This window comes from Loxodonta africana, chromosome 27 (assembly GCF_030014295.1).
Source record: "Loxodonta africana isolate mLoxAfr1 chromosome 27, mLoxAfr1.hap2, whole genome shotgun sequence".
Lineage (NCBI taxonomy): Eukaryota > Metazoa > Chordata > Mammalia > Proboscidea > Elephantidae > Loxodonta > Loxodonta africana.
The window spans coordinates 13,292,647-13,320,598 of NC_087368.1; the positions used below are offsets into that span (position 1 = coordinate 13,292,647).

Consider the following 27,952-nt stretch of genomic DNA (forward strand, 5'->3'; position numbering starts at 1 on the left):
GTAGTAATTTCTCATTAGCCACCCCATTCTACTCCCAGTACCCATTAATAAACTTTGGGGTCTATATATTTGCCCATTGTAGATATTTTATAGAAGTGGGATCATATAATTACCTTTTTGTGACTAACTTATTTCACTGAGCACGCTTTCAGGGTTCATCTATGTTGTAGCATGTGTCAGGACTTCGTTTCTCTTACGGCTGAGTAATATCCCATTGTATGTGTATACCACATTTTGCTCATCCATTCATCTGTTGATGGACATTTGTTTCCACTTTTTGGCTGTTGTCAACAGTGCTTCAGTGAACATTGGTGTACAAGTATCTGTGTTCCTGCTTTCGGTTCTTCTGGGTATATACCTAGGAATGGAATTGCTGGGTCATATGGTAATTCTGTGTTTTTGAGGAATCAATGAGTTTTCATTACCTTTACTTTTGTGGTGAAGCATGATCAAAAGTTTGTGAAAGGTGATAGGGAAATAGTAACTTCTGTGAACACATTTTTAACTCCTTTCACACTTGTACTCCTTATACAAGAAGTACTACAGTAACATTTATGTGGTATTCATATTCGTTACTCAGTACTAGAAATATACTAGAGCTTTACTGATACTTGATTTATACTGTGTTATAATTATTTTTAAACATCTAATGAAATAATAAACATGTCACTGAATAAGTGAAGTCTAAATAGAATGCATTGTGTCTTTTTTTTTTTTTTTAATAAAATTTATTTTCTTTGCCTAGTAATGGTGGGTTACAAGAGGGAAAACCTGTTGACCTAGTTCTTAGCTGTGTGGACAATTTTGAAGCTCGAATGACAATAAATACAGTGAGTATTCCTATGGATTTTTCTATTTTCCCATACATTCTCTCGATATATATTCCCCATCCTAAAAACAGTCCTGAATTTAAGCCTTTTTATAATGTGTTTTATTTATTTTTTAATGTTCCCTTAGCCTACTTGTGAAATTAGCCTAGCTGGTATGGCATATAGTATATCTTAATCTCTTAGGCTGATAAAACCAAGCCAGTCGCTGTTGATGCTGTTTGGACTCGTGGGGACCCCATGTGCTCAGACAGAGCTGTGCTCCTCAGGGTTTTCAGTGGCTGATTTTTTGGAAGTAGATCACCAGGCCTTTCATCCAAGGTGCCTGTGGGTGGACTTGAATTGCCAACCTTTAGGTTAGCAGCTGAGTGTTAACTGTTTGTGCCACTCAGAGTCTCCCTTAGAGGAAATTATAAAATAGCAAAATACTTCTGATACACGATTTTTTAAATAAAGTAAATCAATATTTTGTAAAACTATCTTATTCTTGGTTAGCACTGGTTTTAACTTTTGCCACTTTGAACTATACTTAAAAACTTGGTTTCTCAAAAGTAAAACTGAATTTTTGTTCTTGGGAATTACTGTGTTTTTAACTTTTCCAATGACATTTTGGTTTTTTGTTGCAGAAATTATTTTAGAAGAATGAATTTTTACATGAACGTAACAAAAGTTTCAGTGACACTATGATTTAATTAACTAGATATTTATTGACTGCTTACTTGAATGCTGTCTATTCAGTTGCCAAAGAATTACATTATTTATAACTTTCCTCTTTTATTCAGAAAATTAATTTTTTAAAAAATGTGGCATTCCATTTCACTAAACCATAGTTTTTCATCAAAAGAATTGTGGTAAATTACGTCTTGTTCTTTTATGTTCTTTCTTGTGTTTTCACCTGTTTCAACCAAGGCTTGTAATGAACTTGGACAAACATGGATGGAATCCGGAGTCAGTGAAAATGCAGTTTCAGGGCACATACAGCTCATAATTCCTGGAGAGTCTGCGTGTTTTGCGGTATGCATTGTTCATTTTGGGCTGTTTTTCATTCTTAGGTACTAGAGTTCTTAATCTGTTGCCATCGAGCCGACTCTGACATACATCGACCCCACAGGACACGGTAGAACTGAGCCATGGAGTTTTCAAGGCTGCAGTCTTTACGGCAGCAGACTGTACATCTTTCTCCTGGGAGCAGCTGGTGGCTTTGACCTGCCACCCTTTCAGTTAGTGCAGAGCACTTAACCACTGCATCACCAAGGCTGCTCTAATTAGAGTTATTAGAAGCATTGAAAACACATTATAATTCAAAGAAAAAACACTTTGAATGTGATAAAATATTATTTGGAATATCTCATACTATTTTTCTCCCTTCTTTTAAAAATGTATTTTTATTCCTTTTTCATGCAGTGTGCTCCACCACTTGTAGTTGCTGCAAATATTGATGAGAAGACTCTGAAACGAGAAGGTGTTTGTGCAGCTAGTCTTCCTACCACTATGGGAGTAGTTGCTGGAATCTTGGTACAAAACGTGTTAAAGTAAGTGAGGGCTGATTTTTCTGAATAGTTTTTTGTTTTTGATATAAGTAAATGTGTTTCATAAATAATTTCAGAAATTAAAATTAGCAGCCAAGTATTTAGTTTTACATACTTTATGTATATGTAATTTATATATATATAATGTGTGTACAGTATATATATCCTATGAGTATGTTTGTATATATGTACTGTATGTGTGTATACATGTGTGAATCATATATATAAATTATACATATGTAATATATGATACACATAATTATTACACACACAACCTTATCAGTTATTGTCTGCGTTTGGAATAGCTCTTGTTAAATGGTACAGTGAACCCTTTGCCGTCAAGTTGATTCTGACTCATAGTGACCCTATAAGGAGCCCTGGTGGTGCACCGCTTAAGCACTCAGCTGTTGACTGAAAGGCTGGCAGCTTAAACTCACCAGTTGCTTCCGGGAGAAAGATGTGGCAGTCTGCTTTTATAAAAATTTACAGCCTTGGAAACCTTATGGAGTGGTTCTACTCTGTCCTACAGAGCTGCTATGAGTCAAAACAGTGAAATAGTACTAGTGTATTTATTTATGAAACATTAACCAAATGATTTAAATCTCTGCAGGTTTGACCAAGGGTGGAGATTAGACATAAAAGCACTTGCTTTCCACTATCCTGACTGAACTCTTACTAAAAATAATCTTGTTGTTATTGTTAGTTGCTGTCAAGTTGATTCCGACTCATGGCGAGGCACCCTGGAAGACAGGCCTGGCAGTCTGCTTCCAGAAGGCCACAGCCTTGAAAACACTGTGGAGCAGTTCTCTCTGCACACATAGGGTTACCATGAGTCAGAAAAATAATCTGAAGATGATTAAACACTAACCATGGCAATAGCTGTTGTCTTAGTCATCTGGTGCTGCTGTAACAGAAATACCACACATGGATGGCTTTAACAAAGAGAAGTTTATTTCCTCACAGTATAGTAGGCTAGAAGTCCAAATTCAGGCCATCAGCTCCAGGGTAAGGCTTTCTCTTTTTGTCAGCTCTGGAGGAAGGTCTTTCTTGTCAATCTCCCCTAGACTAAGAGCTTCTCTGTGCAGAAACCCCAAGTCTAAAGGACGTGCTCTGCTCCCAGTGCTTCTTTCTTGGTGGTTCAAGGTTCCCAAATCTCCGCCTGCTTCCCTTTCCTTTGGGGAACTCCCTTTACACTGGATCGGGGAGGTGACCTGAGTAAGGGTGGTGTTACAATCCCACCCTAAGTAACATAAAATTACAATCAAAAAATGGAGGACAACCACACAATACTGGGAATCATGGCCTAACCAAGTTGACATATTTTTTGGGTCGGGGGAGGAGGGATGCAATTCAACCCAGGACACCTGTGCTATACAGAAACATATCCAGCGCTAACACCTATCTAAACTATAACTAAAAAGAAGGAAAGTTTATTTGCAGCTATAATTAATGTCAAAAGAGTTTATGAGCCAACTGAAAATGACTATTAAAGGCAAAGCTCCTTCAGGTGTTCCCTAACAGGGGCCATTTTGTTCTCACTTTAAAACTTGGAATAAGCTCAGTTATCTCTTTCCTAGTCCTCCAATATTATAAGAACAAACAGGAACATGTTACAAGGAGGCACCTTGTTATCAGTGAAAAGTGTTACCTACCAGCACGGAAATTCTAAAAAGCACATATAAGAACTCTAAAGGCAATAGTCTAGGGCTGTTTAATATGTGAGCAAATAGTCTGTACAAACTTCAGTAGGCCCTAACTAAACAAACGTTCTATAATATGGTACAAAAAAAGAAAAATAATGGCTACAAAGTATTCTATTGAGGATGTGTCATATTTAGCCAGCCCTCCATTGATGGTGTCTTAGGCTAGTTTTTTGCTGTTATCAACAATGCTGCAGACAACATACTGCATATGTTTTTATACACTAGATTTTTATACAGTACAAATTTTTAGAAGTGGAATTTCTGAGTTTAGGCAATGTTTATCTTGATAGATATTGCAAGATTTCTCCTGCAAAAGGTTGTACATTTCTACCACAGTGTAGAAGTACCTGTTTCTAACACACTTTTGATAACATTGGGTATTATCAGACTCTTCCATCTTTGTCAGTCTCATAGGTGGAAAATCAGTATCTCATTTATTGTACCCCATGCGTCTGTCAGTTTGTCATACCGTGGTGACTTGCATGTCGCTGTGACGCTGGAAGTTATGCCACTGGTATTTCAAATACCAGCAGGGTCACCCATGATGGACAGGTTTCAGCAGAGCTTCCAGACTAAGACAGACTAGGAAGAAGGACTGGCGGTCTACTTCTGAAAAATTGCTGTTGAAAACCTTACGAATAGCAGCAGAACACTGTCTAACATAGTGCTGGAAAGTGAGCACCTCAGGTTGGAAGGCACTCAAAATACAACTGGGGAAGAGCTGTCTCCTCAAAGTAGAGTCGACCTTAATGATGTGGATAGAGTCAAGCTTTTGAGACCTTCATCTCCTGATGTGGCATGACTCAAAAAATGCAAAGAAACAGCTGCAAACATCCATTAATAATAGGACCGTGGAATGTACAAAGTAGGAATCTGGGAAAACTGGAAGTCATCAAAAATGAAACAGAACACATAAAGATCAATATCCTAGGTATTACTGAGCTGAGGTAGACTGGTATTGGCCATTTTGAATCGGGCAATCGTGTGGTCCACTATGCTGGGAATCACAAATTGAAGAAGAATGGCATTGCACTCATTGTCAAAAAGAACGTTTCAAGATCTATCCTGAAGTACAGTGTGGTCAGTGATAGGGTAATATCTGTACACCTACGAGGACCAATTAATACAACTATTATTCACACTTACGTACCAACCAGTAATGCCAAAGATGAAGAACCTGAAGATTTTTACCAACTTCTGCAGTCTGATACTGATCAGACATGCAGTTAAGATGCATTGATAATGACTGATGATTGGAATGTGAAAGCTGGAAACAAAGGAACAACAGTCAGAAAATATGGCCTTAGCGATAGAAATGACATCGGAGATCGCAAGATAGAATTTTGCAAGCCCAACGGATTCTTCATTGCAAATACCTTTTTCACCAACATAAATGATGACTATGCACATGGACCTCTCCAGATGAATACACAGGAATCAAATTGACTATATCTATGGAATGAGACAATGGAAAAGGACAGTATCATTGTGATGGTTAAGATTGTGTGTCAGCTTGGCTAGGCTATGATTCTCAGTGGTTTTGCAGCTGTAAGATGATATGATCACCTCTGTGATGGAATCTGCTGTGAGTAGCCAGTCAGTTGAAATGGAGTTTCCTTGGGCATGTGAACTGCATTGAATATATAAGTAGACATTCTTGCAAGGCTTGGGGGCTTTTGCTTGCTCTGAATTCTGCAGCTCGCCCCTGTTCATCTGACCTGGGGTTCTTGGGACTTGAGCTAGCAGCTTGCCTCCTGAATCTTGTGATTTGCCTATCTTCATAGCCTGTGAGCAATAGCCCTGCTCTCTGATCTGCTGATTTTGGAATCACCAGCCCCTGCAGCTACGTTAATTAGAAGATGCCTCCAGCTTGACCTATGGACTTGGGATGTTCCAATCTCTACAACTGTGTTAGCCGTTTCCTTGATATAAATCTCTCTCTTACATGCTTTACTGGTTTTGCTTCTCTAGAGAACCCAGCCTAAGACAGTCATCATTCAAAACACGGATAGGTACCGACTGCAGAACAGTCAGTTGCTCATATGCAAGTTCAAGTTGAAACTGAAGAAAATTAGAACAAGTTCACAAGAGCCAAGCCAAAGTATGACCTTAAGTATATCCCACGTGAATTCAGAGACCATATCAAGAATAGGTTTCACGCGTTGAACACTAATGACCGAAGACCAGATGAGTTGTGGAATGGCATCACGGACATCATATATGAAGAAAGCAAAAGGTCGTTTAAAAGACAGGAAAGAAAGAAAAGGCCAAAGTGGATGTCAGAAGAGTCTCTGAAACTTGCTCTTGAATGTTAAGTAGCTAAAGTGAAAGAAAAATGATAAAAGAGTTAAACAAAAGATCACAAAGGGCAGTTCGAGAAGACAGAAAGTATTATAATGAAATGTACAAAGAATTGGAGTTAGAAAACCAAAATTGAAGAACATGCTTGGCATTTCTCAAGCTAAAAGAACTGAAGAAAAAATGTAAGCCTAGAGTTGCAATATTGAAGGATTCTATGGGCAAAAAGTTGAGTGACTCAGAAAGCATCAAAAGAAGATGGAAGGAATACACAGTCACCATACCAAAAAGAATTGGTTGACGTTCAGCCATTTCAGGGGGTAGCATATGATTTAAGAACTGATGGTACTGAAGGAAGAAGTCCAAGCTGCACTGAAGGCATTGGTGGAAAAACAAGGCACCAGGAATTGATGAAATACCATTTAAGATGTTTCAACACATGGATGCAGCACTGGAAGTACTCACTTGTCTGTGCCAAGAAATTTATAAGGCAGCTACCTGGCCAACCGACTGGAAGAGATCCATATTTGTGCCCATTCCAAAGAAAGGCGATCTAATAGACTGCTGAAATTATCAAACAATATCATTAATATAATACACAAGTAAAATTTTGCTGACGTTCAAGCTGGATTCAAAAGAGGACAAGGAAGGAGGGATATCATGTTGATGTCAGATGGATCATGGCTGAAAGCAGAGACCACCAGAAAGATGTTTGCCTGTGTTTTATTTACTATGCAAAGGCATTCGACTCTGTGTATCAGAAATTATGGATAATGTTGCAAAGAATGGGAATTCCAGAACACATAATTGTGCTCATGGGGAACCTGTACATAGACCAACAGGCAGTCATTCAAACAGAACACGGGGATATTGTATGGTTTAAAGTAAGGAAAGGTGTGCATCAGGGTTGTATCATTTCACTATGCTTACTCAATCTGTATGCCGAGCAAGGAATCCAAGAAGCTGGACTATCTGAAGCAAAAATAAAGCCTCGTTAACAACCTGTGATTTGCGGATAACACAACTTTGCTTGCTGAATGTGAAGAGGACTTGAAACAGTGATGAAGATCAAAGTCTACAGCTTTCAGTATGGATTACATCTCAACATAAAACAAAAATCCAACTGGACCAGTATGCAACAGCATGATAAATGGAGAAAAGATTGAAGTTGTCAAGGATTTCATTTTACTTGGATCCACAATGAACGCCCATGGAAGCGGCAGTCAAGAAATCAAATGATGTATTGCATTGGGCAAATCTGTTGCAAAAGACACTTTAAAGTGTTAAAAAGCAAAAATGCCTCTTTAAGGACTAAGGTCCACCTGACCCAAGCCATGGTGTTTGCAGTCGCCTCATACATCTGTGAAAGCTGGACAATAAATAAGGAACACTGAAGAACTGATGCCTTTGAAGTATGGTCTTGGTGTAGAATATTGAATATACCATGGACTGCCAGAAGCGTGAACAAATCTGGCTTAGAAGTACAGCCAGGATGCTCCTTGAAAGCAAGGATGGCACGACTTCATCCCATGTACTTTGGACATGTTATTAGGAGGGACCATTCCCTAGAGAAGGACATCATGCTTGGTAAAGAAGAGGATTAGGGAAAAAGAGGAAAACTCTCAACAAGATGGATTGACACAGTGGCTGCTACAATGGGCTTGTGGGGATGGTGCAGTGTTCTCTTCTGTCGTACATTGGGTCGTTATGAGTAAGAACTGACTCGATAGCACCTAACAACATTTATTGTGAGAAGGTTCAGCATGTATCCTTATGTGAATTGTCTGCTCATGTCCTTTCTCAGTTTTTGGCCTTTTCTTAGTGTTAAGCATTTGCAAATATTTTTCCTCTTGTCATTTATCTTTTGTACATGACTTCTGCTCTATACAGAAGCTTTTAGAAGGAGTCAGATTTGACTGGGAGGAGGCACAGGTAGCCTCATGGGATACTGGGGAAGTCCTCTATCTTGATCTGGTGGTGGTTACTTGCATGAAGACTTGTGCTGAAATTCATCGACCTGCACATTTAAGATTGACCTGCACATTTAAGATTGACCACTGTACTGGAAGTTACATATAATTAAAAAAAAAAAAGATTTTCTATCATATTTCAGGGATTCTTAAGACACACTTTGCCTACATTTTAACCTCTCTAAATCCAGGATGCCTCTTAAAAAGTTGTTGACAAGTTACATTTTAATTGGTGACGTTTTATTTTTCTTAGTGGTTCATCAAATAATAGTATGTTCTACAGTTGATGAAATATTTTTCCTTCATTCATTCAACAAATATTCAAGTATCTACTATAAGCCAGGCCTGTAAACATCATTACCTAGTATAAAATCATCTTTTAAAAATTCAGTTACTTTCTTCTAGTACTTTTTTTTTAACTTTTATTGTGCTTTAAGTGAAAGTTTACAAATCAAGTCAGACTCTCACACAAAAATTTATAAACACCTTGCTCTATACTCCTAATTGTTGAGTCCACTGGGCCAGCTTCCGACCCTCTGTACCCTCCCATCTCCCCTTCAGACAGGAGATGCCAACAGAGTCTCATGTGTCTACTTGATCCAAGCTCATTCTTCCCCAGTGTCACTGTCTATCCTGTAGTCTAGTCCAATCCCTGTCTGAAGAGTTAGCTTTAGGGATGGTCCTGTCTTGGACTAACAGAAGGTCTGGGGACCATGACCTCTGGGTCATTCAAGTCTAAGTCAGACCATTAAGTCTGGTCTTTTTACGAGAATTTGGGGTCTGCATCCCACTGTTCTCCTGTTCCCTCAGGGGTTCTCTGCTGTGTTCCTGTCAGGGCAGTCATCTGTTGTAGCCAGGCACCATCTAGTTCTTCTGGTCTCAGGCTGATGTAGTCTCTGCTTTATGTGCCCCTTTCTGTTTCTTGGGCTCATAATTACCCTGTGTCTTTGGTGTTCTTATTCTCCTTTGCTCTAGGTGGCTTGAGACCAGTTGATGCATCTTAGATGGTTGCTTGCTAACGTTTAAGACCCTGGTTGCCACTCTCCAAAGTCGGATGCAGAATGTTTTCTTAATAGATTTTATTATGCCAATTGACTTAAATATCCCCTGAAACCATGGTCCCCAAACCCCCGCCCCTGCTACACTGGCCTTCAAAGCGTTCAGTTTATTCAGGGAACTTCTTTGCTTTTGGTTTAGTCCAGTAGTGCAGACCTCTCCTGTATTGTATGCTGTCTTTCCCTTCACCTAAAATAAATCTTACCTAATTAGTGAAAATCCCTCTCTCCCTCCCTCTCCCTTCTTCCCTCCCCCCTGTAACCATCAAAGAATATTATCTTTTCTGTTTAAACTATTTCTTGAGTTCTTATAATAGTGGTCTTATACAATATTTGTCCTTTTGCAGCTGACTGTTGCACTCAGCATAATGCCTTCCAGATTCCTCCATGTTATGAAATGCTTTATGGATTCATCATTGTTCTTTAATGGTGTGCAATATTCCATTGTGTGAATATACCATAATTTATCCATTCATCCGTTGATGGGCACCTTGGTTACTTCCAGCTTTTTGCTGTTGTAAACAGTGCTTCAGTGAACATGGGGCGTGAGTATATCTGTTCGTGTAAAGACTCTTATTTCTCTAGGATATATTCCAAGGAGTGGGATTGCTGGACTGTATGGTAGTTCCATTTCTAATTTTTTAAGGAAGCGGCAAATCGATTTCCAAAGTGGTTGTACCATTTTACATTCCCACCAGCAGTGTCTAAGTCTTCCAGTCTCTCCACAGCCTCTCCAACATTTATTATTTTGGGTTTTTTGGATTAATGCCAGCGTTGTTGGAATCTCATTGTTGTTTTGATTTGTATTTCTCTAATGGCTAATGATCGTGAGCATTTCTTCATGAATCTGTTAGCCACCTGAATGTCTTCTCTAGTACTTTTTTTTATGGTTTTATTTATTGCTTTGTTTTTCTAGGTTTCTGTTAAATTTTGGTACGGTCAGTTTTTACCTTGGATACAATGCAATGCAGGATTTTTTTCCTACTATGTCCATGAAGCCAAATCCTCAGTGTGATGACAGAAATTGCAGGAAGCAGCAGGAAGAATATAAGGTATATGTCAGTCAATCAGAATATATGAAGCATCATGTTGCATAGGATGATAACTTAAAAAATAGAAACAGTGATTTAGATTTGGAATATAAGATAAATGGATTCTGGTTTTTTGAAGTTTTAATTTATTCACCAAATTCAAAAGTGAAAATAAGTATATATTCAAAGCCCTTTCTTGATTTTAGTAAGATAAAAAGCTATTTGAATTATTGATGAATGCTTCAGAGAACGGAGAATGAGTAAAAACATTTTGATACTATTTGATTTCCACAGAAAAAAGTAGCAGCACTGCCAAAAGAGGAGGTTGTCCAAGAAGAGGAAGAGATAATACATGAAGATAACGAGTGGGGTAGGGATTCTTTTAGGAATTGAAATGGCATCCTAAAACCAAATTTTTTATGGCAGGGAATATAATTGTAATAATATTTTACAAATTTTGAATAATTATAGCTTCCTTAAAAACTATTATAGATCAAATTTAATTCTGTAGGTATTGAGTTGGTATCTGAGGTTTCAGAAGAGGAACTGAAAAATTCCTCAGGCCCAGTTCCTGACCTACCTGAAGGAATTACAGTGGCGTATACGATCCCAAAAAAGGTATTTCTAAAATCTGATTTATCCACAAGTAAATATTGTAGAAGAGAAATTAATCAGTGTTCTTCTTTCATCTTCATCCTGTTTTTTAATACCAATACAGTATTTCCTGTTTTAGATATTTTAGACTGTAGGCATTAAGATGTCAGAAAGAGGTACTCAGTGTTAATATGGAGACATATACAACACATTTTAAACTATTTGAAAACAGACATAAAGTAGTTTTGTTCACTTATTGATGGCTTAAGTATAATAGATTTTGATTAAATGAAGACGGCTTTGTAAATTGATAGTTTTAGCCACAACACTATTTAAAGATACCGTTCAGTAGAGATCTCACAAAAACTGCAATTACTCTCTACCTTGTAAATCAAGACTTGTAGGGAAAGTAAAGGACTGTCTGTCCTAAAAATTAGAAGGCATATTTAGTAAGAAAAATCTGCTTTATAAACTTCTTTAGAAATTTGTTGAACATGGTTAAAGCTTGCTGATTATATGTTCCTAAGCATTAAGAATTTTATATAGTTATTTTTTCACTGTATTTCCCTTATCTGTTGATAGCAAGAAGATTCTGTACCTGATGTAACAGTGGAAGATTCTGGTGAAAGCTTGGAAGACCTCATGGCCAAGATGAAGAATATGTAGATGAACTAACATATATTTTATTTCCTATGTTTAAACCTATTTCTTTGGAGTTAAAATAAATATTTTAAAACTGATAAAACTTAGGGCAGGAGCAGTGCAATGGCTCGCTTTTATATGGCCTTTCTTGCCATGGTCTTATACACTCCCACCCAAGTGACTGGGTGGGATTATGCAAAGAAGGTGGCCACCAAGGGGACTGAAAGCTTGCTAATATGCAAATACAGTGTATGGCATCCATGTGGGGGTGGGGCCATGCAAACAAGCTGTATGGAACCCTAACAAGGGGATTGATCAGATTTGCCATTCTACTAAGCTTAAAATGAGCCACCTCAGAGGCAGAAAGGGAGGACCTCACCACCACCAAGAAGAGATGGGAGCAGAGCAAATCCTTTGGACCTGGGGTCCCTGTGCTGAGAAGAACCTCTGAGAGAGAGAGAGAGCTGTAACACCAGAGACAGAGGAAACGGTGAGAAGCAGTGGCAGAGAAATGGTGGCAAAACCAGGAGACTGGTGGGAGACATCGCTGTAGGCCTCCTGGCCCATGGAGTGAGAAAACTGAGTGCCTTGGGCAGCAGACTTGCTGGCAGAGTGGAGTGCCTCTGGGTACTTGGTAGAGCTAGGCTTACCGACCCATTGAGCGAGAAAGCTAGGGCCTATGAGCAGGAGGCCTGCTGGTGGAGTGGAGTGTCTCTGGGCACTTATTGGTGGATCCGACCCACTGAGTGAGAAAGCTGAGCACCTCTAGGCTGAGGCTTACTGGTGGACTGTGTGTGGGGGTGCCTCTGGGCAGTTATCAGCAGAGCTAAAAGAGCTTCGTAACACTTGCTGGAGCAGGGCAGAGGCTGGGCCGATGTGGCAAGGGCCAGAGACCTGCCTGTCTGCAGCACAGCTAAGAGGCTGTCCTGATGGAAGAATTGTACCTGAGTTGTTTCCTGATCCTGAATTGTAACCTATTACTTCCCCTGATAAATCCCGTAACTGTGAATATTGTCTGAGTTCTGTGTGGCCATTGGAATGAATTACTGAACCCAGCAGAGAAGTAGAGTGCCATGGGAGGGGTGGCTGGTGTCAGAATTGGTAAAAGGTTTGCCAGAGGAGGTATGTTTGACTTCTGGCTCCTAAGAATCAGCCTTGAGCAGTTGATGCTGTTGATCTTTGATTCTCTTCCTCCCTTCTGAAGTTAGAGGAGGTGAGACAATGCCTCTGCCGTGCCAGTTTTTACAGCTGTTGTAAATGCCTATGAGGTGAATGAAGATACTGTGGCTTGGGTCAGGCACACCTTAATCTTCAAAGTGGTATCTTTGCTTTGTTACACATTAAAGACGTCTTTTGCAGCAGATTTGCCCAATGCAATTGATTTCTTGACTGCTGCTTCTATTGGAGTTGATTGTGGATCCAAATAAAATGAAATTCTTGACAACTTCAGTATTTTCTGTTTATCATGATGTTGCTTATTGGTCCAGTTGTGAGGATTTTTGTTTTCTTTGTGTTGAGGTGCAGTCCTTACTGAAGGCTGTAGTCTTTGATCTTCATGAGTACATGCATCAAGTCTTCTTCACTTTCAGCAAGCAACTTGTGTCATCTGCGTATTGGAAGTTTGTTAATGAGCCTTCCTCCGGTCCTGATACCATTCCTCATATAGTCCAGCTTCTTGGCATACAGCATACAGATTGAATAAGAATAGTGAATGATACAATCCTGATGCACACCTTTCCTGACTTTAAACCACACAGTATCCCCTTGTTCTGTTCGAACAACTGTCTCTTGGTCTGTGTACACGTTCCTCATGAGCACAATTAAGTGTTCTGGAATTCCCATTCTTCCCAATGTTATCCATAATTTGTTATGATCCACACAGTCGAATGCCTTTGCATAGTCAATAAAACACAGGTAAATATCTTTCTGGTATTCTCTGCTTTCAGCCAGGATCCATCTGACATTAGCAATGATATCCCTAGTTCCATGGCCTCTTCTGAATCTGGACTGAATTTCTGGCAGTTCCCCATTGATGTACTGCTGCAGCCGCTTTTGAATGATAATGATCTTCAACAAAATTATACTTGTGTCTGATATTAATGATATCGTCCAATAATATTCACATTCTGTTGGATCACCTTTCTTTGGAATGAGCACAAATACGGATCTCTTCATATTTGGTTGGTCAGGTAGCTGTCTTTCAAATTTTTTGACACAGATGAGTGAGCACTTCCAGCGCTGCATCCCGTTGTTGAAACATCTCAATTGGTATACTGTCAATTCCTGGAGCCTTGTTTTTCACAATTCCCTTCAGTGCAGCTTGGACTTCTTCCTTCAGTACCATCAGTTCTTGATCATATGCTACCTCCTGAAATGGTTGAACGTTGACCAATTCTTTATGGTATAGTGACTATATTCCTCCCATCTTCTTTGATGCTTCCTGTGTCATTTAATTTTTTGCCCATAGAATCCCTCAGTATTGCAATTCTAGGCTTGAATTTTTTCTTCAGTTCTTTCAGCTTAAGAAATGCTGAGTACGTTCTTCTCTTTTGGTTTTCTAAGTTGAGGTCTTTGCAGATTTCATTATAATACTGTGTCCCTTGAGCCACGCTTCGAAATCTTCCATTTAGCTCTTTTACTTCATATTTTGTGTGCTTTAGCTACTCTCCATTCAGGACCAAGGTTCAGAGTCTCTTCTGACATCCATTTTGGTCTTTTCTTTCTTTCCTGTCTTTTTAATGACCTCTTGCTTTCTTCGTGTATGATGTCTTTGCACAACTCGTCTGGTCTTTGGTCATTAGTGTTCAAATGCATCAAATCAGTTCCTGAGATGGTCTCTAAATTCAGGTGGGATATACTCAAGGTCGTATTTTGGCTCTCATGGACTTGCTCCAATAATGTTCAGCTTCAACTTGAACTAGCATATAAGCAATTGATGGTCTGTTCGGCAGTCGGCCCCTGGCCTTGTTCTGATACTGAGCTTCTACGTCTCTTTCCACAAATGTAGTTTGATTCCTGTGTATTGCATCAGGCGAGGTCCACATGTATAGTCACCATTTGTTGTAAAAAGATATCTGCAATGAAGAATTCATTGGTCTTACAGAATTCTATCATGCAATCTCCAGCGCTGTTTCTATCATCAATGCCATATTTTCCAACTACCAATCGTGCTTTGTTTCCAATCACAGTAATTATCAATTCATCTTGATTGCATGTTTGATTAATTTCAGAGTGCAGAAGTTGGTAAAAATGTTTAGTTTTTTCATCTTTGGCATTACTAGTTGATGCATAAACTTAATAATCTTATTAATTGGTCTTCCTTGTAGGTGTATGGATATTATACTATCACTAACAACGTTGTACTTCAGGATAGATCTTGAAGTGTTGTTTTTGACAATGGATGCAATGCCATTCCTCCTGTCATTCCCGATATAGTAAACCATATGATTGTCTGACTCAAAATGGACCATACTAGTCCATTTCAGCTTACTGTTGTCTAGGATATTGATCTTTATGCATTCCATTTCATTTTTGACCACTTCCAGTTTTCCTAGGTTCATGCTTTGTATATTCCACATTCCTACTATTAATGTTTACAACTGTTTCTTCTCATTTCAAGTTATGCCACATCAGCAAATCACAGTCCCAAAAGCTTTACTCCACCCATGTCATTAAGATTGACTCAACACTGAGGAGGCAGCTCTTCCCCAAATTTTGAGTGCCTTCCAGCCTGAGGGGCTCATCTTCCAACACCGTATCAGACAGTTTTCTGCTGCTGTTCATATGGTTTTCACTGGCCAATTTTTTCAGAAGTAGAACACCAGGTACTTCCTAGTCTTAGTTTAGAACCTCCGCTGAAACCTGTCCACCATCGGTGACGCTGCTGGTGTTTGAAATACTGGTGGCATAGCTTCCAGCGTCATAGCAACATGCAAGCCACCATAGTATGACAAACTGACGGGCGAATATTTTTACAGAAGGTAACATTAACTGATGGATAATCTTCACTTAATTGTTATCTTTTGGGGAAATATACGACTTATATATGACTGTTGCTTGATGTCCCCTCCAACCAAATCAGTAATTCTAAAATTCATGTTCCACTCTAATAAGAAAACTTACTTCAAAGGAATATTGTAGACAGTTAAGAATTTTATTGAAAACTTAGCCATTAAAATGTGTTGGCCTCTTTTTTCTGGACCAATCCGATACTGTATTCTGTTATTTTTCCAGAAATTCCGTGTGGTTTGTTGTCTGAGGATCATGGACAGTAAAGTATCACGTGATCCACAAATATAGGGAGAAGGTCAAAGTATTGATTAGAGCTAGCAAGTATCTATTGTTTTTGGAATTGCTTTCTGTAAGAGAAGTGCCCATGACTAACTTGACCAATAATGAATTTAAAATAGCTAACCTTTAAAATAAAAACATCTCACGTGCTTCCTGATGACGTGCAGGCTGAAATGTAGTCACTGGAAAAATTTGTAAACCTGAGTATTATATATTCGAAACAAAGAAGGCAAGGGCAAATAAAAAGGAAGCTGTTCTCATGGACAGAAAAACAAAAGTGCTTTCTGAAAGTACAAATTATTTTATTCTTCACTGACCAATGGAAAAAAGTCATTGCATCTATGGAACATGTATCTGGATTCACTCTACTGAGGAGCAACAGATAAATTTAGGCTAAAATCAACCAGATTAATGTCCATCATATAGGTTGACTTTTGAATACTGTACTTCATTTATATTTGACTTTCTAGGTAGTTAACTATTCAAAAAGGTTTGTCCTGAATGGTGGGCATAACAGAAGAGGCCTAAATTGCCTCTGCAATGACTGACATGTATCTACTCGTGACCACTAAACCATAAATTGATGAGCTGGTGTTCCTGGAGTTGCATACAAATAATGAAAGCTTAGAGAGCCTTGGCTGAAATAAAGTTTCTAATGATTTGGGTACCAATAAATAGCGTCATAGCTACACCTGTATGTCATTTTGATAAATGAGTATTTGCTTTATGATATGAATGTCTAAACTGTATCTCTAAGAGAAAAATGTTAGTAAAAAATTAAAAGTACATTACCTACTTGTAAAATAAAGTTCTGAAAACAGATCTCAGCCCAGGTATCACCTATGTTCAATTTATCCATTTTGTGGCTGTAGAATATTGTTGTGATTCTTATGTTTACACTGAAGTCAGGAAAGCGGGGGGATAGTTTGTTCTACTCTTGAAACTTACGTTGTCTTGGTAGGTCATTTACCGTTTTTAAAAGACATGGTTGCATTCATCTGTAAAATACCTTTCCAAGTTAGTAGAAATGTTCTGAATTTCAAAAATACAGTCTTTCTAAAATAATTCTATTTCCTTGGAAACTCTAGTATACTAATTTGGTAAGGTTTTATTTATAATTCAAAATTTTATAATTTTTTAATAAGGCATAGTACCTAAACCTACCATTTTCTAAAGACCTTTTATCTGCTCTTAACGTGGCACCACATCATTATTGGGGTCTTACGTTGAACCAAATTTTATGTAACTTTTTTTTTTTTTGGTTTAAGATCTTTCATTAAAAAATATTTATTGGATTATTTTACCAAAGTCTGGTAACTGTTATCTGCCGCTACCTGGAGTGCTCTCTTGACAGTCTACATGCCATGAAAACTTGCATCCGGTTTATGTTTTTCCTCAGATGAACTTGGTTTCCTAAGAAGTCCAACATAGGTAGCAGTTGAGCGTGAGAAATTAATCCTCACTGCATACTGCATTAATAAATAAATCCATATTTCATCAGATTTGTAAATGCTGTTGTTTCTGATGTGAAAGATGGAAAAGCAGTCCTAAAGCTGCCTAAGCACAGAGGCTGTAAATTATGGTAAAACACAGTACATTCAGCTTTAATTCCTTCCTCATTGTTAATGGAAGTGAGTTTGTGGTACTTCTCAAATGTTTTTATGTGGTAGGGAAAATATTATTACGGGTTTCTTCTCATAAAAGTACTCTTTGCATACCTACCAACACAATGACCAACACAAAAGGTAATAACCATTTAATAGTATTTATTAGAAAAACTTTGACCTCCTCAAATCATGTTTTTTTTAAATCTGTTTTCTGTAAAAATTGATGAAGATTATAACTACCATAATTTGGATACTACCAACTCACATTTATAACTGCATTGTCTGAAAGCTACCTTTTTCATTGTGAAGGGGTATCTTGTATTTATACACTAAAACCCCAAAACCCACTGCCGTCGAGTTGATTCCAACTCACAGTGACCCTGTAGGACAGAGTAGAACTGCCCCATAGGGTTTCCAAGGATGTAGATCCTTATGGAAGCAGACTGCCACATCATCTCCTGCAGAGCGACTGGTGGGTTCCAACCACCAACCTTTTGGTTAGCAGCTGAGTGCTTTAGCCACTGTGCCACCAGGGCTCCTATTAATATACTAATTAATATATAATAGGTGTCTCTTACATTGTGAACATGATATTCTTATCTGAGAACCTCAAACACACATACACACACAGTTTGTCCCAGCTATTTTAATTTTTTAAGTAGGCATTCTACATGAAAACATTTAAGTCGGTAGTACAGTAAGATACAAATACATTATTTTTTTTGAAATACATACTTTAGAGTAATCGTCCCTAACTATAGTGAATTTTTACCATAAAGTTACTTTGAGTAATACAAGTTTCTGCTTTTTGTATGTTTTTCAAGTTCAAATTCTGTAGAAACAACGAATACATATTAAGCTGGTTTTTCCTTTTTTTCAGGGTTGTTATAGAGTACTGATCTCAAATTATTTCCTGAGGCAGCTTTTTAAGACTTTAAACTTGAAACATATATATACTAAATTACTTACACTACTAATAATCAAATTTCAGCCTCTAATAGCTGAATTCTAAAATCACTGGTATATGAATTTAATGATTTTGTGGCTTTCACTGCTGGCAAACCTACAAAGATAAGCTGTGGTCACATTTTATCTTCCTTTTTCCCCTTGCACTTCTCCCAGGAGGGGGAAGGGGGAAGGATGCTTATTTCATAAGATCCTACATAATTTCTTTTAAGTCACCACAGTTCCTTAAGAAGTACCCTGGTGGTGCAGCGGCTAAGGTGGTCGGCTGCTAACCAAAGGATCAGCAGCTCAGACCCACCAGCCACTCTGCTCTGCTCTGCGGGAGACAGGTGTCAGTCTACTTCCGTAAAGATCTACAGCCTCGGGAGCCCTATGGGGGCAGTTCTACTGTGTCCCAAAGGGTTGCTATGTGTTGGAATCAACTCGAGGGCAATAAAAAAAAATAGGTTTTGGGTTATAGTGCCTTAAGGAGCCCTGGTGGTGCAATGGTTAATTGCTATCATGGAAGAAAGACCTGGAGATCTGCTCTCTTAAAGATTACAGCCTAGAAAACCCTATGGGGTAGTTCTACCCTTGTCACATGGGGTCTCTATGAGTTGAAATCAATTTGACAGCACTCAGGAGAGTGCCTTGGAGTTTTACAGTGTATATGCTAAGCAATATAACTACTTATGTAGAGAAGTTACGTTGCCTCTCAAACAGGTGAATAAGAATCACCTGAGGATCAAGCTAAACTGCAGATTCTTATTCAGTAGGTCTGGGGGGAGGCCCAAGAGTCTGAATTTTTCATAAGCTCATGGACCACCCTGTGAGCAGCCAGGCCTTAGTAGACAGCATTAACTGAAGCCCTATGAAAGTCAGCAAAGCTCCTCAAGTTGAGGAAACTACTCAGTAATGGCAACATTCAAGTCTTGTTGTAAAGTTTTTAATTATGCAGAATGTAGCCCTCTTGTATAATTGGCAGTGGAAAAAAACTTAAAATTGCACTTTTATTTTAAAACACTGAAGTATGGTTTTTATATCTTTCACCCTTAACAGTTAATACACATTGGAATCTTTTAAGTATTAAAATTATTACGATTTAAAAAATTATATATAAATACATCAAACAGCACAAAACATCCAAAATGCTGTAACATTTATAAAATCTATAAAAAGTACTTAATTTTCAGTATAAAAATGGCAGATTAAGTTTGAGGTAAATGAAGAAACAGATTTAGGCCACTTAATAATGTCATGTCCCTATTTCGCGAAGAGTCAAAGAATGCCAACGAGTTTGACCTGTTACTGTGTTAAAGACTTCAGACATTATGCAGATACACAGTACACAGTAATTAACAATATCCAACATAGAAAGCAAAGAATGCAAAGGGGTTGGCCCAATCTGCTCAAGGAAAAGGTAAAATAAAAAAAGGTAGTAATCAAGGATTCTCACTACTCGTTCTTTTCACTGAAGACAATTCAAACCTTTCATAAACATCCGTTAATCCCTCGAAACTTTTCTCTGAGGTAGAGAATGGGGCCAGACTAAAAGCAAGACAAGGCTAACATAGCTCTGAAGAGGTGAGAAGACTGATGGAACTCTTCAATTCCTCGTCTTAACTGCTCTGCCAGTTCTTGCAGAGAAGACCAATCCACCCTTCATGTCACCTTAAAATTCTAATGTCTACATCCTTGGATCCCACAGGGTAGGCAAGTTAATTATTTCAAACAAAACTGACACAATCTCAATTCAAACATCAATGTAGTCCAATACAACTTCATACAAATATTAGTTAAATCACACAAATAAAAATGAATTTTCTTAAGAAGTTGTTTTTAAGTTTTAAATTCTAATGCTCAAATGTTTCTTATTTATCCTAAGGTGACTGGGCATTGTTGCTATTACCTTCGTCCTTGATGAAGGAAGACATTAGGAGAATGGGTGGTTTTTAAGCTAAACGTGTCTCCACTTGATGAGTGTTGTGAAGGAGCTTTTCCACCCAAAAGTGATGTTTCTGCTTCTTTTATTTCCATTGCCCTTTTATATAGTTCAGCAGCCTTTTCAAAATCTCCTTCTTCATAACTGTGAGAAAAAAAAAATTCTTAAAATAAGAATTACTGTAACCTCTTAACAACTGTAAGTGACCTTATAGAGTACAGAAAAGTGACTAGTTTCCAATGTGTTTTCTTTTTTCAGTGCATTCACTCAGCATCTATACCTCTGGGGAACATTTCAGGGTCTCATATGGACAACATGAACATCATGTAGTAATGGACGCAGTGAAATTGCTAAGGAAGTTAGCTACTCTGCATTGTGAGAGAAACACAAATGAGTAAGAAAGTCAACATGTACTTCATGGTAAATCAGCTCTGAGGACAGCAGAGCTAGCAATGTTATAAACGTGAACCATCCATGATACGCTTCTCTCCGCAGGATATGCACCCTTCACTTCACTTCTGGATACTACTTTATTACCTCTTGAAGTAGAGCAATAAACAACAATACCCCCCACCCCCACCAGGAAAAAACCTACTCTCCAGTAAATATGTTCTGTTTTCTATGATGAGTCAAATTAAAGCTGTCCCAAAAGAGAGTTGGGCTGTATCAGGGAAGTGAAAAAAAATTCTTACCTAAGCACAGCTAAATTTTTTAACGTTTCTCCAACTCGAGGATGCATCCGGCCCAGGCTGTCTTCATAAATCTTTAATGCTGTTTCATATAACGGCAAGGCTTCAATGTGTTTTTTCTTATTAAAAAAAAGTAATAATGCTCACTTGAATACCTTGGGTTTATGAAATTATTATTAATGTATTCTAGACTAAGCTGACCTACTTTGTTAAGTGCTTCAAAAACGTCAATATCCCTAAAAGATCTGGATAAGCAGATTAATTAATGAATAGTCATAGTGGGAAAAGCATTGTAATAGAAAATCAGAAAATTTAATTTTAGTCCAGCAATTTAAGCACAAACCTGTTTCTTTACTGGCCAGTGGGTACCACACCTGTTCCTTACCCATCACAGGCAAATGCCACAAGCTTAAAAATAATATTATATGTAGAGATGTAGGAGCTTCCAGAATATAAAATAGTAAGCCTATACTGTAAACTAAAAGTCAGCGTTTTACAATAAGAGGAAGGGACCATCTTCCTACAAATGCAACTTCAATAACTTCTCAAGTAGATAATAACCTTACATTTTCTTTAATTATTTTTACTGTGTTATGCCTAACTCGTGTTTACCTTTTATACCTTAAATTCAATCAAGTGGGAGGAACTTACCATTTGGCTATAAAGAACAGCTAAGTTCACCAAGGCAGTAGCTACACTAGGGTGCTTTGGGCCAAAGGATTTCTGTCGAATTTCAACAGCCAACTCATACAAAGGTACAGCCTTGTCAAGTTTCCCCTAAAAAATGAAAGGGAAATCTAATAAGAATATTAAGGCAATGAATATTATCATCCCCTAAGTCCCTTCCACATTTAAAAAAAAAAAAATTTATTTCCTTCTACTAAAATTTGGGCAGAAACAGCAACAACGGACTCTATATTACTAGCATATCAACTTCAGGGCCAGGGCAACCAGAGGGTCCCATGAACTACGAGGACTATCTATGTAGCTCTGTAACTGCACCAAGTCAAGGTCAGCTTCTCACTTTTTTTTTTTAAGAATAGTTACAACCATGATTTCAGGGGACTTCTAAGTCAACTGGCAAAATAAAATCTATTAAGGAAACATTCTGCATCCCATTTGGAGAGTCGCGTCTGGGGTCTTCAACGCTAGCAAGTGGCCATCTAAGATGCATCAATTGGTCTCAACCCACCTGGAGCAAGGAAGAACGAAGAACACCAAAGACACAATGTAATTATGAGCCTAAGATACAGAAAGGACCACATAAACCAGAGACTACATCAGCCTGAGACCAGAAGAACTACATGGTGCCTGGTCACAACCAATAACTGCCCTGACAGGGAACACAACAGAGAACCCCTGGAAGAGCGGGAGATTAGTGGGATGCAGACCTCAAATTCTCTCGTAAAAAGACTAGACTTAATGGTCAGAACTGGACCTAGAAGGATCCCGGGGGCCATGGTCCCTAGACCTTCTGTTAGCCCAAGACAGGAGCCATTCCCAAAGCCAACTCTTCAGACAGGGATTGGACTAGACTATGGGATGGAAAATGATACTGGTGAAGAATGAGCTTCTTGGATCAAGTAGACCCATGAAACTATGTTGGCATCTCCTGTCTGGAGGGGAGATGAGAGGGCAGAGGGGGCCAGAAGCTACCCAAATAGACACAAGGAGAGAGAGTGAAGAACTGTGCTATCTCATTACAGGGAGAGAATTAGGAGTGTAAGCAAGGTGTATGTAAATTTTTGTAGGAGAGACTGACCTGATTTGTAAACTTTCACTTATGGCACAATAAAAAAATTAAAAAATAAAAAATAAAAAAAAGAATAGTTATAAAAATCCCAATTATAGAAGGCTATGGCAAACTATTATATGGCAAAAAAAGGGTTACATTTAATTGTATGCAAAGCCAAGAAAGGGTGAAATAAAAATGCTCATTTAATCAACTAAAAAGATCCCTCATTAAGCCCTGACAGCTGAGTGGTCTGTTATGTGAAGGACTGCTTTACACAACAAACTCAATACTACTGAAATTTCAGAACTTCTGAAGTATAATAAAAGAACAAGTTCTAATTACAATGCTGATGAATGCATTTGTATTTGGAATGTATTTTAACAAAACCAAACCAGAATCTTAGTAAGTCTGTGAAATAATATTTTTAAATGTTCTAATCAGCTATTTGTGAAAAAATTAAATATGATTTAAATGTTCAGATAAAATAATTTATCCATCAGATGACAAATTATTTTCCTGATAGTAATTACGCCTTAACTGGTAAAAAAAAAAAAAAAACAAAACAGTATTATAAAACACGTAAGCGTGCGAGGACTGCTTACCATTTTCTTATATAAGATTGCAAGGTGCTTCACTGTATAAGCCAAAGAAGGGTGATCAGGTGCTAATGCTCGTCTCCGAATGTCTAAAGCTCTTTCGTAGAGCTCTTCTGCTTTATCATACTGTTTCTTTTCGTTGCATAGAGCGGCCAGATTGTTCAAGGACTGGGCACAGTCAGGGTGGTCTGGTCCTAGAACTCGCTCCCTCATTTCTAAGGAACGCTTCAGAAACTGCTCAGCTGTGCTATGAACAAAATCCCAAAATGGATGAGAAGCTGTTTATCCTCTAGTGGTCAGAATTCCTAGCCCTAGTTAAGTAGAGAACGGAAACATTTTTATTCTTAAAGCCAAGATAATTAAAATGAAGGATTTGACTCAAAATTCTCTCTTTCCCACCCCCATCCTTTCCACCCCTTTTCCAAAAATGAAAAATGCTTTCCTGATAACCGAGGGCTAGTGTTTCTGGCAGATTGCCTCAATTCTCCACTACTCCTCAAAGCTAAACACCATAAATATTTTCCAACACCAATGTTTTACAACCATAATTATTAGGCCTAACGAAACAAACAATTTTGTCACTCACTCTCTTCCTTCAAGGTTCGTTCTAAATAATTTTTAAAAGTACTTTAAATATTTTTAAAAATTATTAAAAATATTAAAAAATTACTAAATAAAAAAGCCTTTTGTGAAGTGGGTTAAACACTTGTTAAATTTTTTGGACATCCAGAAGTGTCAAATTTGTTATATTTTTCTGACATCCAAAAAAGTCCAAACATACTTTTTTCATAAAATATAAATGCCATTTTGGTTTTTCTATGTCCAAATAAACTGAATAAAACTAGCAGCCATCTATATTTTCTTTATTCTCCATTAACCACAAGTTTCTTTTGGGAGGTTTCATGTATAATAGCTACATAAATCACTTTTCATAAATATATAAACGTACTATAGAAGCTACAGAATAACTTTTGAAGTACTAAAGAAACAATATGAAAAGAAACAAAGTAGAGAAAATGCCAGCATCTTTGTTAAGTATGGCTATGTGCACAACATAAAATCAAACATGAAATTTGGCATGATTTTTTCTAGCTTTAAAGGTGACAGAAAAGTACAACAGCTTTGCATCTCAGAGACAAAATGGATGCCTATTTTCACTATTAACTATGGTACTCACTCCAGGTTATTCTGAAGATAGTAGAGAACACCCAGCTCATTGAGGGTCCGAGCATTGTCAGGTGTGTCCTTACCTAAGGTGAGCTCCTCTAACTGTAGTGCCCTGCGACGTAAAAGGGCAAATCCATACTGCAGCAGACACAAACATTAAAAACAATCACTAAGTAAGTGTAATCCTTAATTCTGGGCTCTAAAAAATCCTTTCTCCTTTTTTCCCCTTTGAAGTAAAAGACAATTATTTTAAGTATCATAATTAGCCTAATGGTAATTAAGAATACACATTTCCACAGGGCATCACAGTCTAAAATTCATTATGAGATCTTTGAGCCAAGTGAACTATACCACAAAGTGTTTCAAAAGATCTGGAAAAAGAATTAACTTGCAGGTATTAATCCCATTTTTAAACACTTAAACATCAGATACTTCAAACCGCACATAGCATTTGAAGTTACAACAAAGGAACGTGCAATGTTTAGGTTTTATCAGCAACTCAGAAAAATGAAAACTATCTTTTTCACTCAATGGGAAGAATTTCTCTGCATTTGAATCTAACATATAATATTAACTAAATTTCTTTTTCCAGTTCTTTAACAAAAAGAATTGAACCAGCTTTGAAGTCCATCTTGCAAAGTCGAACCTTTCAATGAACTTCAGTTTCACTTTTTAAAAGTTTACTATCGTATTTCCCAGTAAGAGTGGTACTTAAATACACGTAAACAAGAAAATGTTAGAACTTTCCTAGAAGTCACTTTAAAATTTAAAACTCTTAAACATGTGAGGTTTATGCACCTATATTATTGATATTCAGAGATGCTGTTTTCCTCTTTGGTTCAAAACACAACACAAAAGAAATCTTTCATTACCAAGTTGCCTTTTCTCTTCATAGCTTTTTGGCGAATTTTAAAGGATTTTTTCCTAAAATGTTCAGCTTGTTCGTATCTTAAGAAAAAAAAAAAAAGTAAGTCAAACAAAAGAAACATGTTCAAAGTATCTCACTTCAGTGAGATGAATGTACTCCTTACCTACTGTAAAACCTTTGACTATTTAATACAGCACTGCTTCTAGAAGTGGTATTCATATGGAATTATAAATCTCTAACAAAGAACTTCATAACACAAAATCTGACGATACAAATCTAGTCCTTCAAGTAGCTGGCATTTGACTGCTGTTTGAATCTCTAAAGGGCAAATGAACTAAATGAAAATCCAAAGTTTATTTGCATAGGTCACCTTCTTCTGTCAAATATATGTCTGGGATTCACACAAAATTTGTGAGAAATAATACTTCTAAGAAGTTAAGAAAAAGTTCCAATATGTATCAGTGATGATGAAGCAGAAGAAATGATTTCTGAAAGAGGAAGACATGCCATTCTGGGGTGCCTAACAAATATGTGAAACTTTATATTATACCAGGGGTTGGCAAACTTTTTCTATAACAGGCTGGACAGTAAATCTTTTAGGCTTTGTGGACCACATGGCTCTGTCACAACTATTGAGCTCCACCACTGTGGCATAGATGCAACCACAGACAATATGTACATGAAAAAATGTGGCCGTGTTCCACTCAAACCTTATTTATACAATGGGGGACTAGCTGGATTTGAACCATGGGCAACAGACAAGCCCTGTACTAAACTAAGTCATACTCTCAGTATTACAAAGCTCATCAGTGAGTGAGACAAGATTCAGACCCAGGACTGTGACTCCAAAGTCTATGCATGCTCTATGCTCCACACATTATCAACCAGAAATGGGTCTCGCAGTTTTAATTTTCTCTGTTTAGCCTGTGAAAACAGACCAGGAAGTATTATTTGAACATGGTGCATTCCAAAGAATACAGAGTAAGGAAAAGTTACATAGCCACAAAACAAGCCTATCACATGAGTACATTAAAACGTTGAAACTCCCCCTCATAAAACCGGAGTATTCTGGATCTAAATCTTACTTATTTTGTTTCTGGTACAACGTTGCGAGTGCCTCAAGTTCACGAGCAACATGTGGATGGTCCGCACCATAAGCATTTTCTGAGATTTCCAATGCCTGCTTATACAGCTGTTCTGCATTGCCAAACTTCTTCCACTGCACGTAAACACTTGCCAGTTGGTGGAGAGACCGAGCTACTCTTGGGTGATCTGGATCTAAAGCTGTTTCTCGAATTTCTAGAGACCTCTGCAAAGGCACAACAGCCTGGAAAAAGGTTAAAGGCCATTTAAAGTGATTGAAATGCTCTAAGACCTGTCATCTGATTACCATTCAAGTTCTTAGCACAACAAATGAAAGCTCCTTGGAAGAAGGAGAGAGGAGTAAACCTCAGACCTCAGGAAAACCCACTGTCTCTGACTCCCTGATGAAGTTACCTGACTGAGAAGACCCAGATCCTTGAGAAATCGCCCCAGGGTTTCATAAAGATCAGCTAAGCAATTCATGTTCTCCTCGCCTTCACAGTTTTTCTCATACTGCTTCAATGAATCAAAATATTCTGTTGCCATCGCGCTTTTATCTTTGCCAACAAACTGCCAATAACTCAGCAACTCAGCAAAGTGTCCTCTGTTGCAACAAATAACAGTAATTTCATGAAAAACAAATTTTAAAACACACTATATGGTGAAAATGTCAGAATTCCTATCAAGTTATTGATAATTTGTTAGTAGGCAAGTACAGTGCAGTGAGGGTAAACTGTAGACTGAGACGGTCATCTAAGTTCCACTGCTTTCTCAGTTGTATGACCACGAGCAGGCTGTCTGACTTCTTACACCTCATTGCTCTTATCTGCAGAAGTGAGAACCCAACATTACTTGCCTCAGGTGTTACTGTAAGGAGATAATGCCACACGGTAAGTACTCCCCAGATGGCTGTTATCACCGATATCAGTATGGTTGCTCACTAATGGGAATTTATTTGAATCCTTTTTAGACATTTCATGATAGTCAACTGCTGAGCTCATCCAAAAAATTATTTTAAGTGATAAAAAGTAGAAAAGCAAAAACTAATGAAATACAGGCAAACTGTCAGGGTATCTACTTTTCATTTCCATCAAGGAATTTAATGATAAAAGTAAGCTTATTCATCTGTGAGGATATTAAGTAGGATGGGACAGCTGGTACACTAAAGAATGAATTCAATTTCCAAGCAGCCATGAAAAATTGGAATAGAGGTCAGAAATAATATAAGAGGTGCAATGAAGAAATTTGAGAGCGTTCACTCAGGAGCAAAATCAAGTATGCAGTTCTACCAGGAGAAATGACTCCATTTCTAAGTGAGGCAGTAAAATCCTCATGAGGCTTGTAGGTCAGAAGCTTGGCTCATAAAATGGTGATTCTGTCC

The 27,952-nt window shown here is 37.9% G+C and overlaps 2 protein-coding genes across 7 annotated transcripts in view; one reads left to right on the forward strand and one right to left on the reverse strand.

Moving 5' to 3' along the window:
- UBA5 (ubiquitin like modifier activating enzyme 5) overlaps positions 1-11,776 on the forward strand; it is a 22,960-nt gene extending 11,184 nt beyond the window's left edge. For all 3 annotated transcript variants that reach the window (XM_003420910.4, XM_023540053.1, XM_064277339.1), the window contains 7 exons: positions 746-830; positions 1,737-1,841; positions 2,232-2,359; positions 10,299-10,434; positions 10,708-10,783; positions 10,925-11,031; positions 11,590-11,776. In XM_003420910.4, the coding sequence (XP_003420958.1) occupies positions 746-830; positions 1,737-1,841; positions 2,232-2,359; positions 10,299-10,434; positions 10,708-10,783; positions 10,925-11,031; positions 11,590-11,673 (721 nt within the window). In that variant the 3' untranslated portion in view covers positions 11,674-11,776. The remainder of the gene's footprint in view (positions 1-745; positions 831-1,736; positions 1,842-2,231; positions 2,360-10,298; positions 10,435-10,707; positions 10,784-10,924; positions 11,032-11,589) is intronic.
- Positions 699-27,952, reverse strand: part of NPHP3 (nephrocystin 3) — a 63,556-nt gene continuing 36,302 nt past the window's right edge. For all 4 annotated transcript variants that reach the window (XM_064277337.1, XM_003420911.4, XM_023540049.2 and 1 more), the window contains 8 exons: positions 26,986-27,175; positions 26,574-26,815; positions 25,493-25,568; positions 24,631-24,758; positions 23,460-23,700; positions 21,774-21,899; positions 21,126-21,241; positions 699-20,577 (listed from right to left, as the gene is read on the reverse strand). In XM_064277337.1, the coding sequence (XP_064133407.1) occupies positions 20,397-20,577; positions 21,126-21,241; positions 21,774-21,899; positions 23,460-23,700; positions 24,631-24,758; positions 25,493-25,568; positions 26,574-26,815; positions 26,986-27,175 (1,300 nt within the window). In that variant the 3' untranslated portion in view covers positions 699-20,396. The remainder of the gene's footprint in view (positions 20,578-21,125; positions 21,242-21,773; positions 21,900-23,459; positions 23,701-24,630; positions 24,759-25,492; positions 25,569-26,573; positions 26,816-26,985; positions 27,176-27,952) is intronic.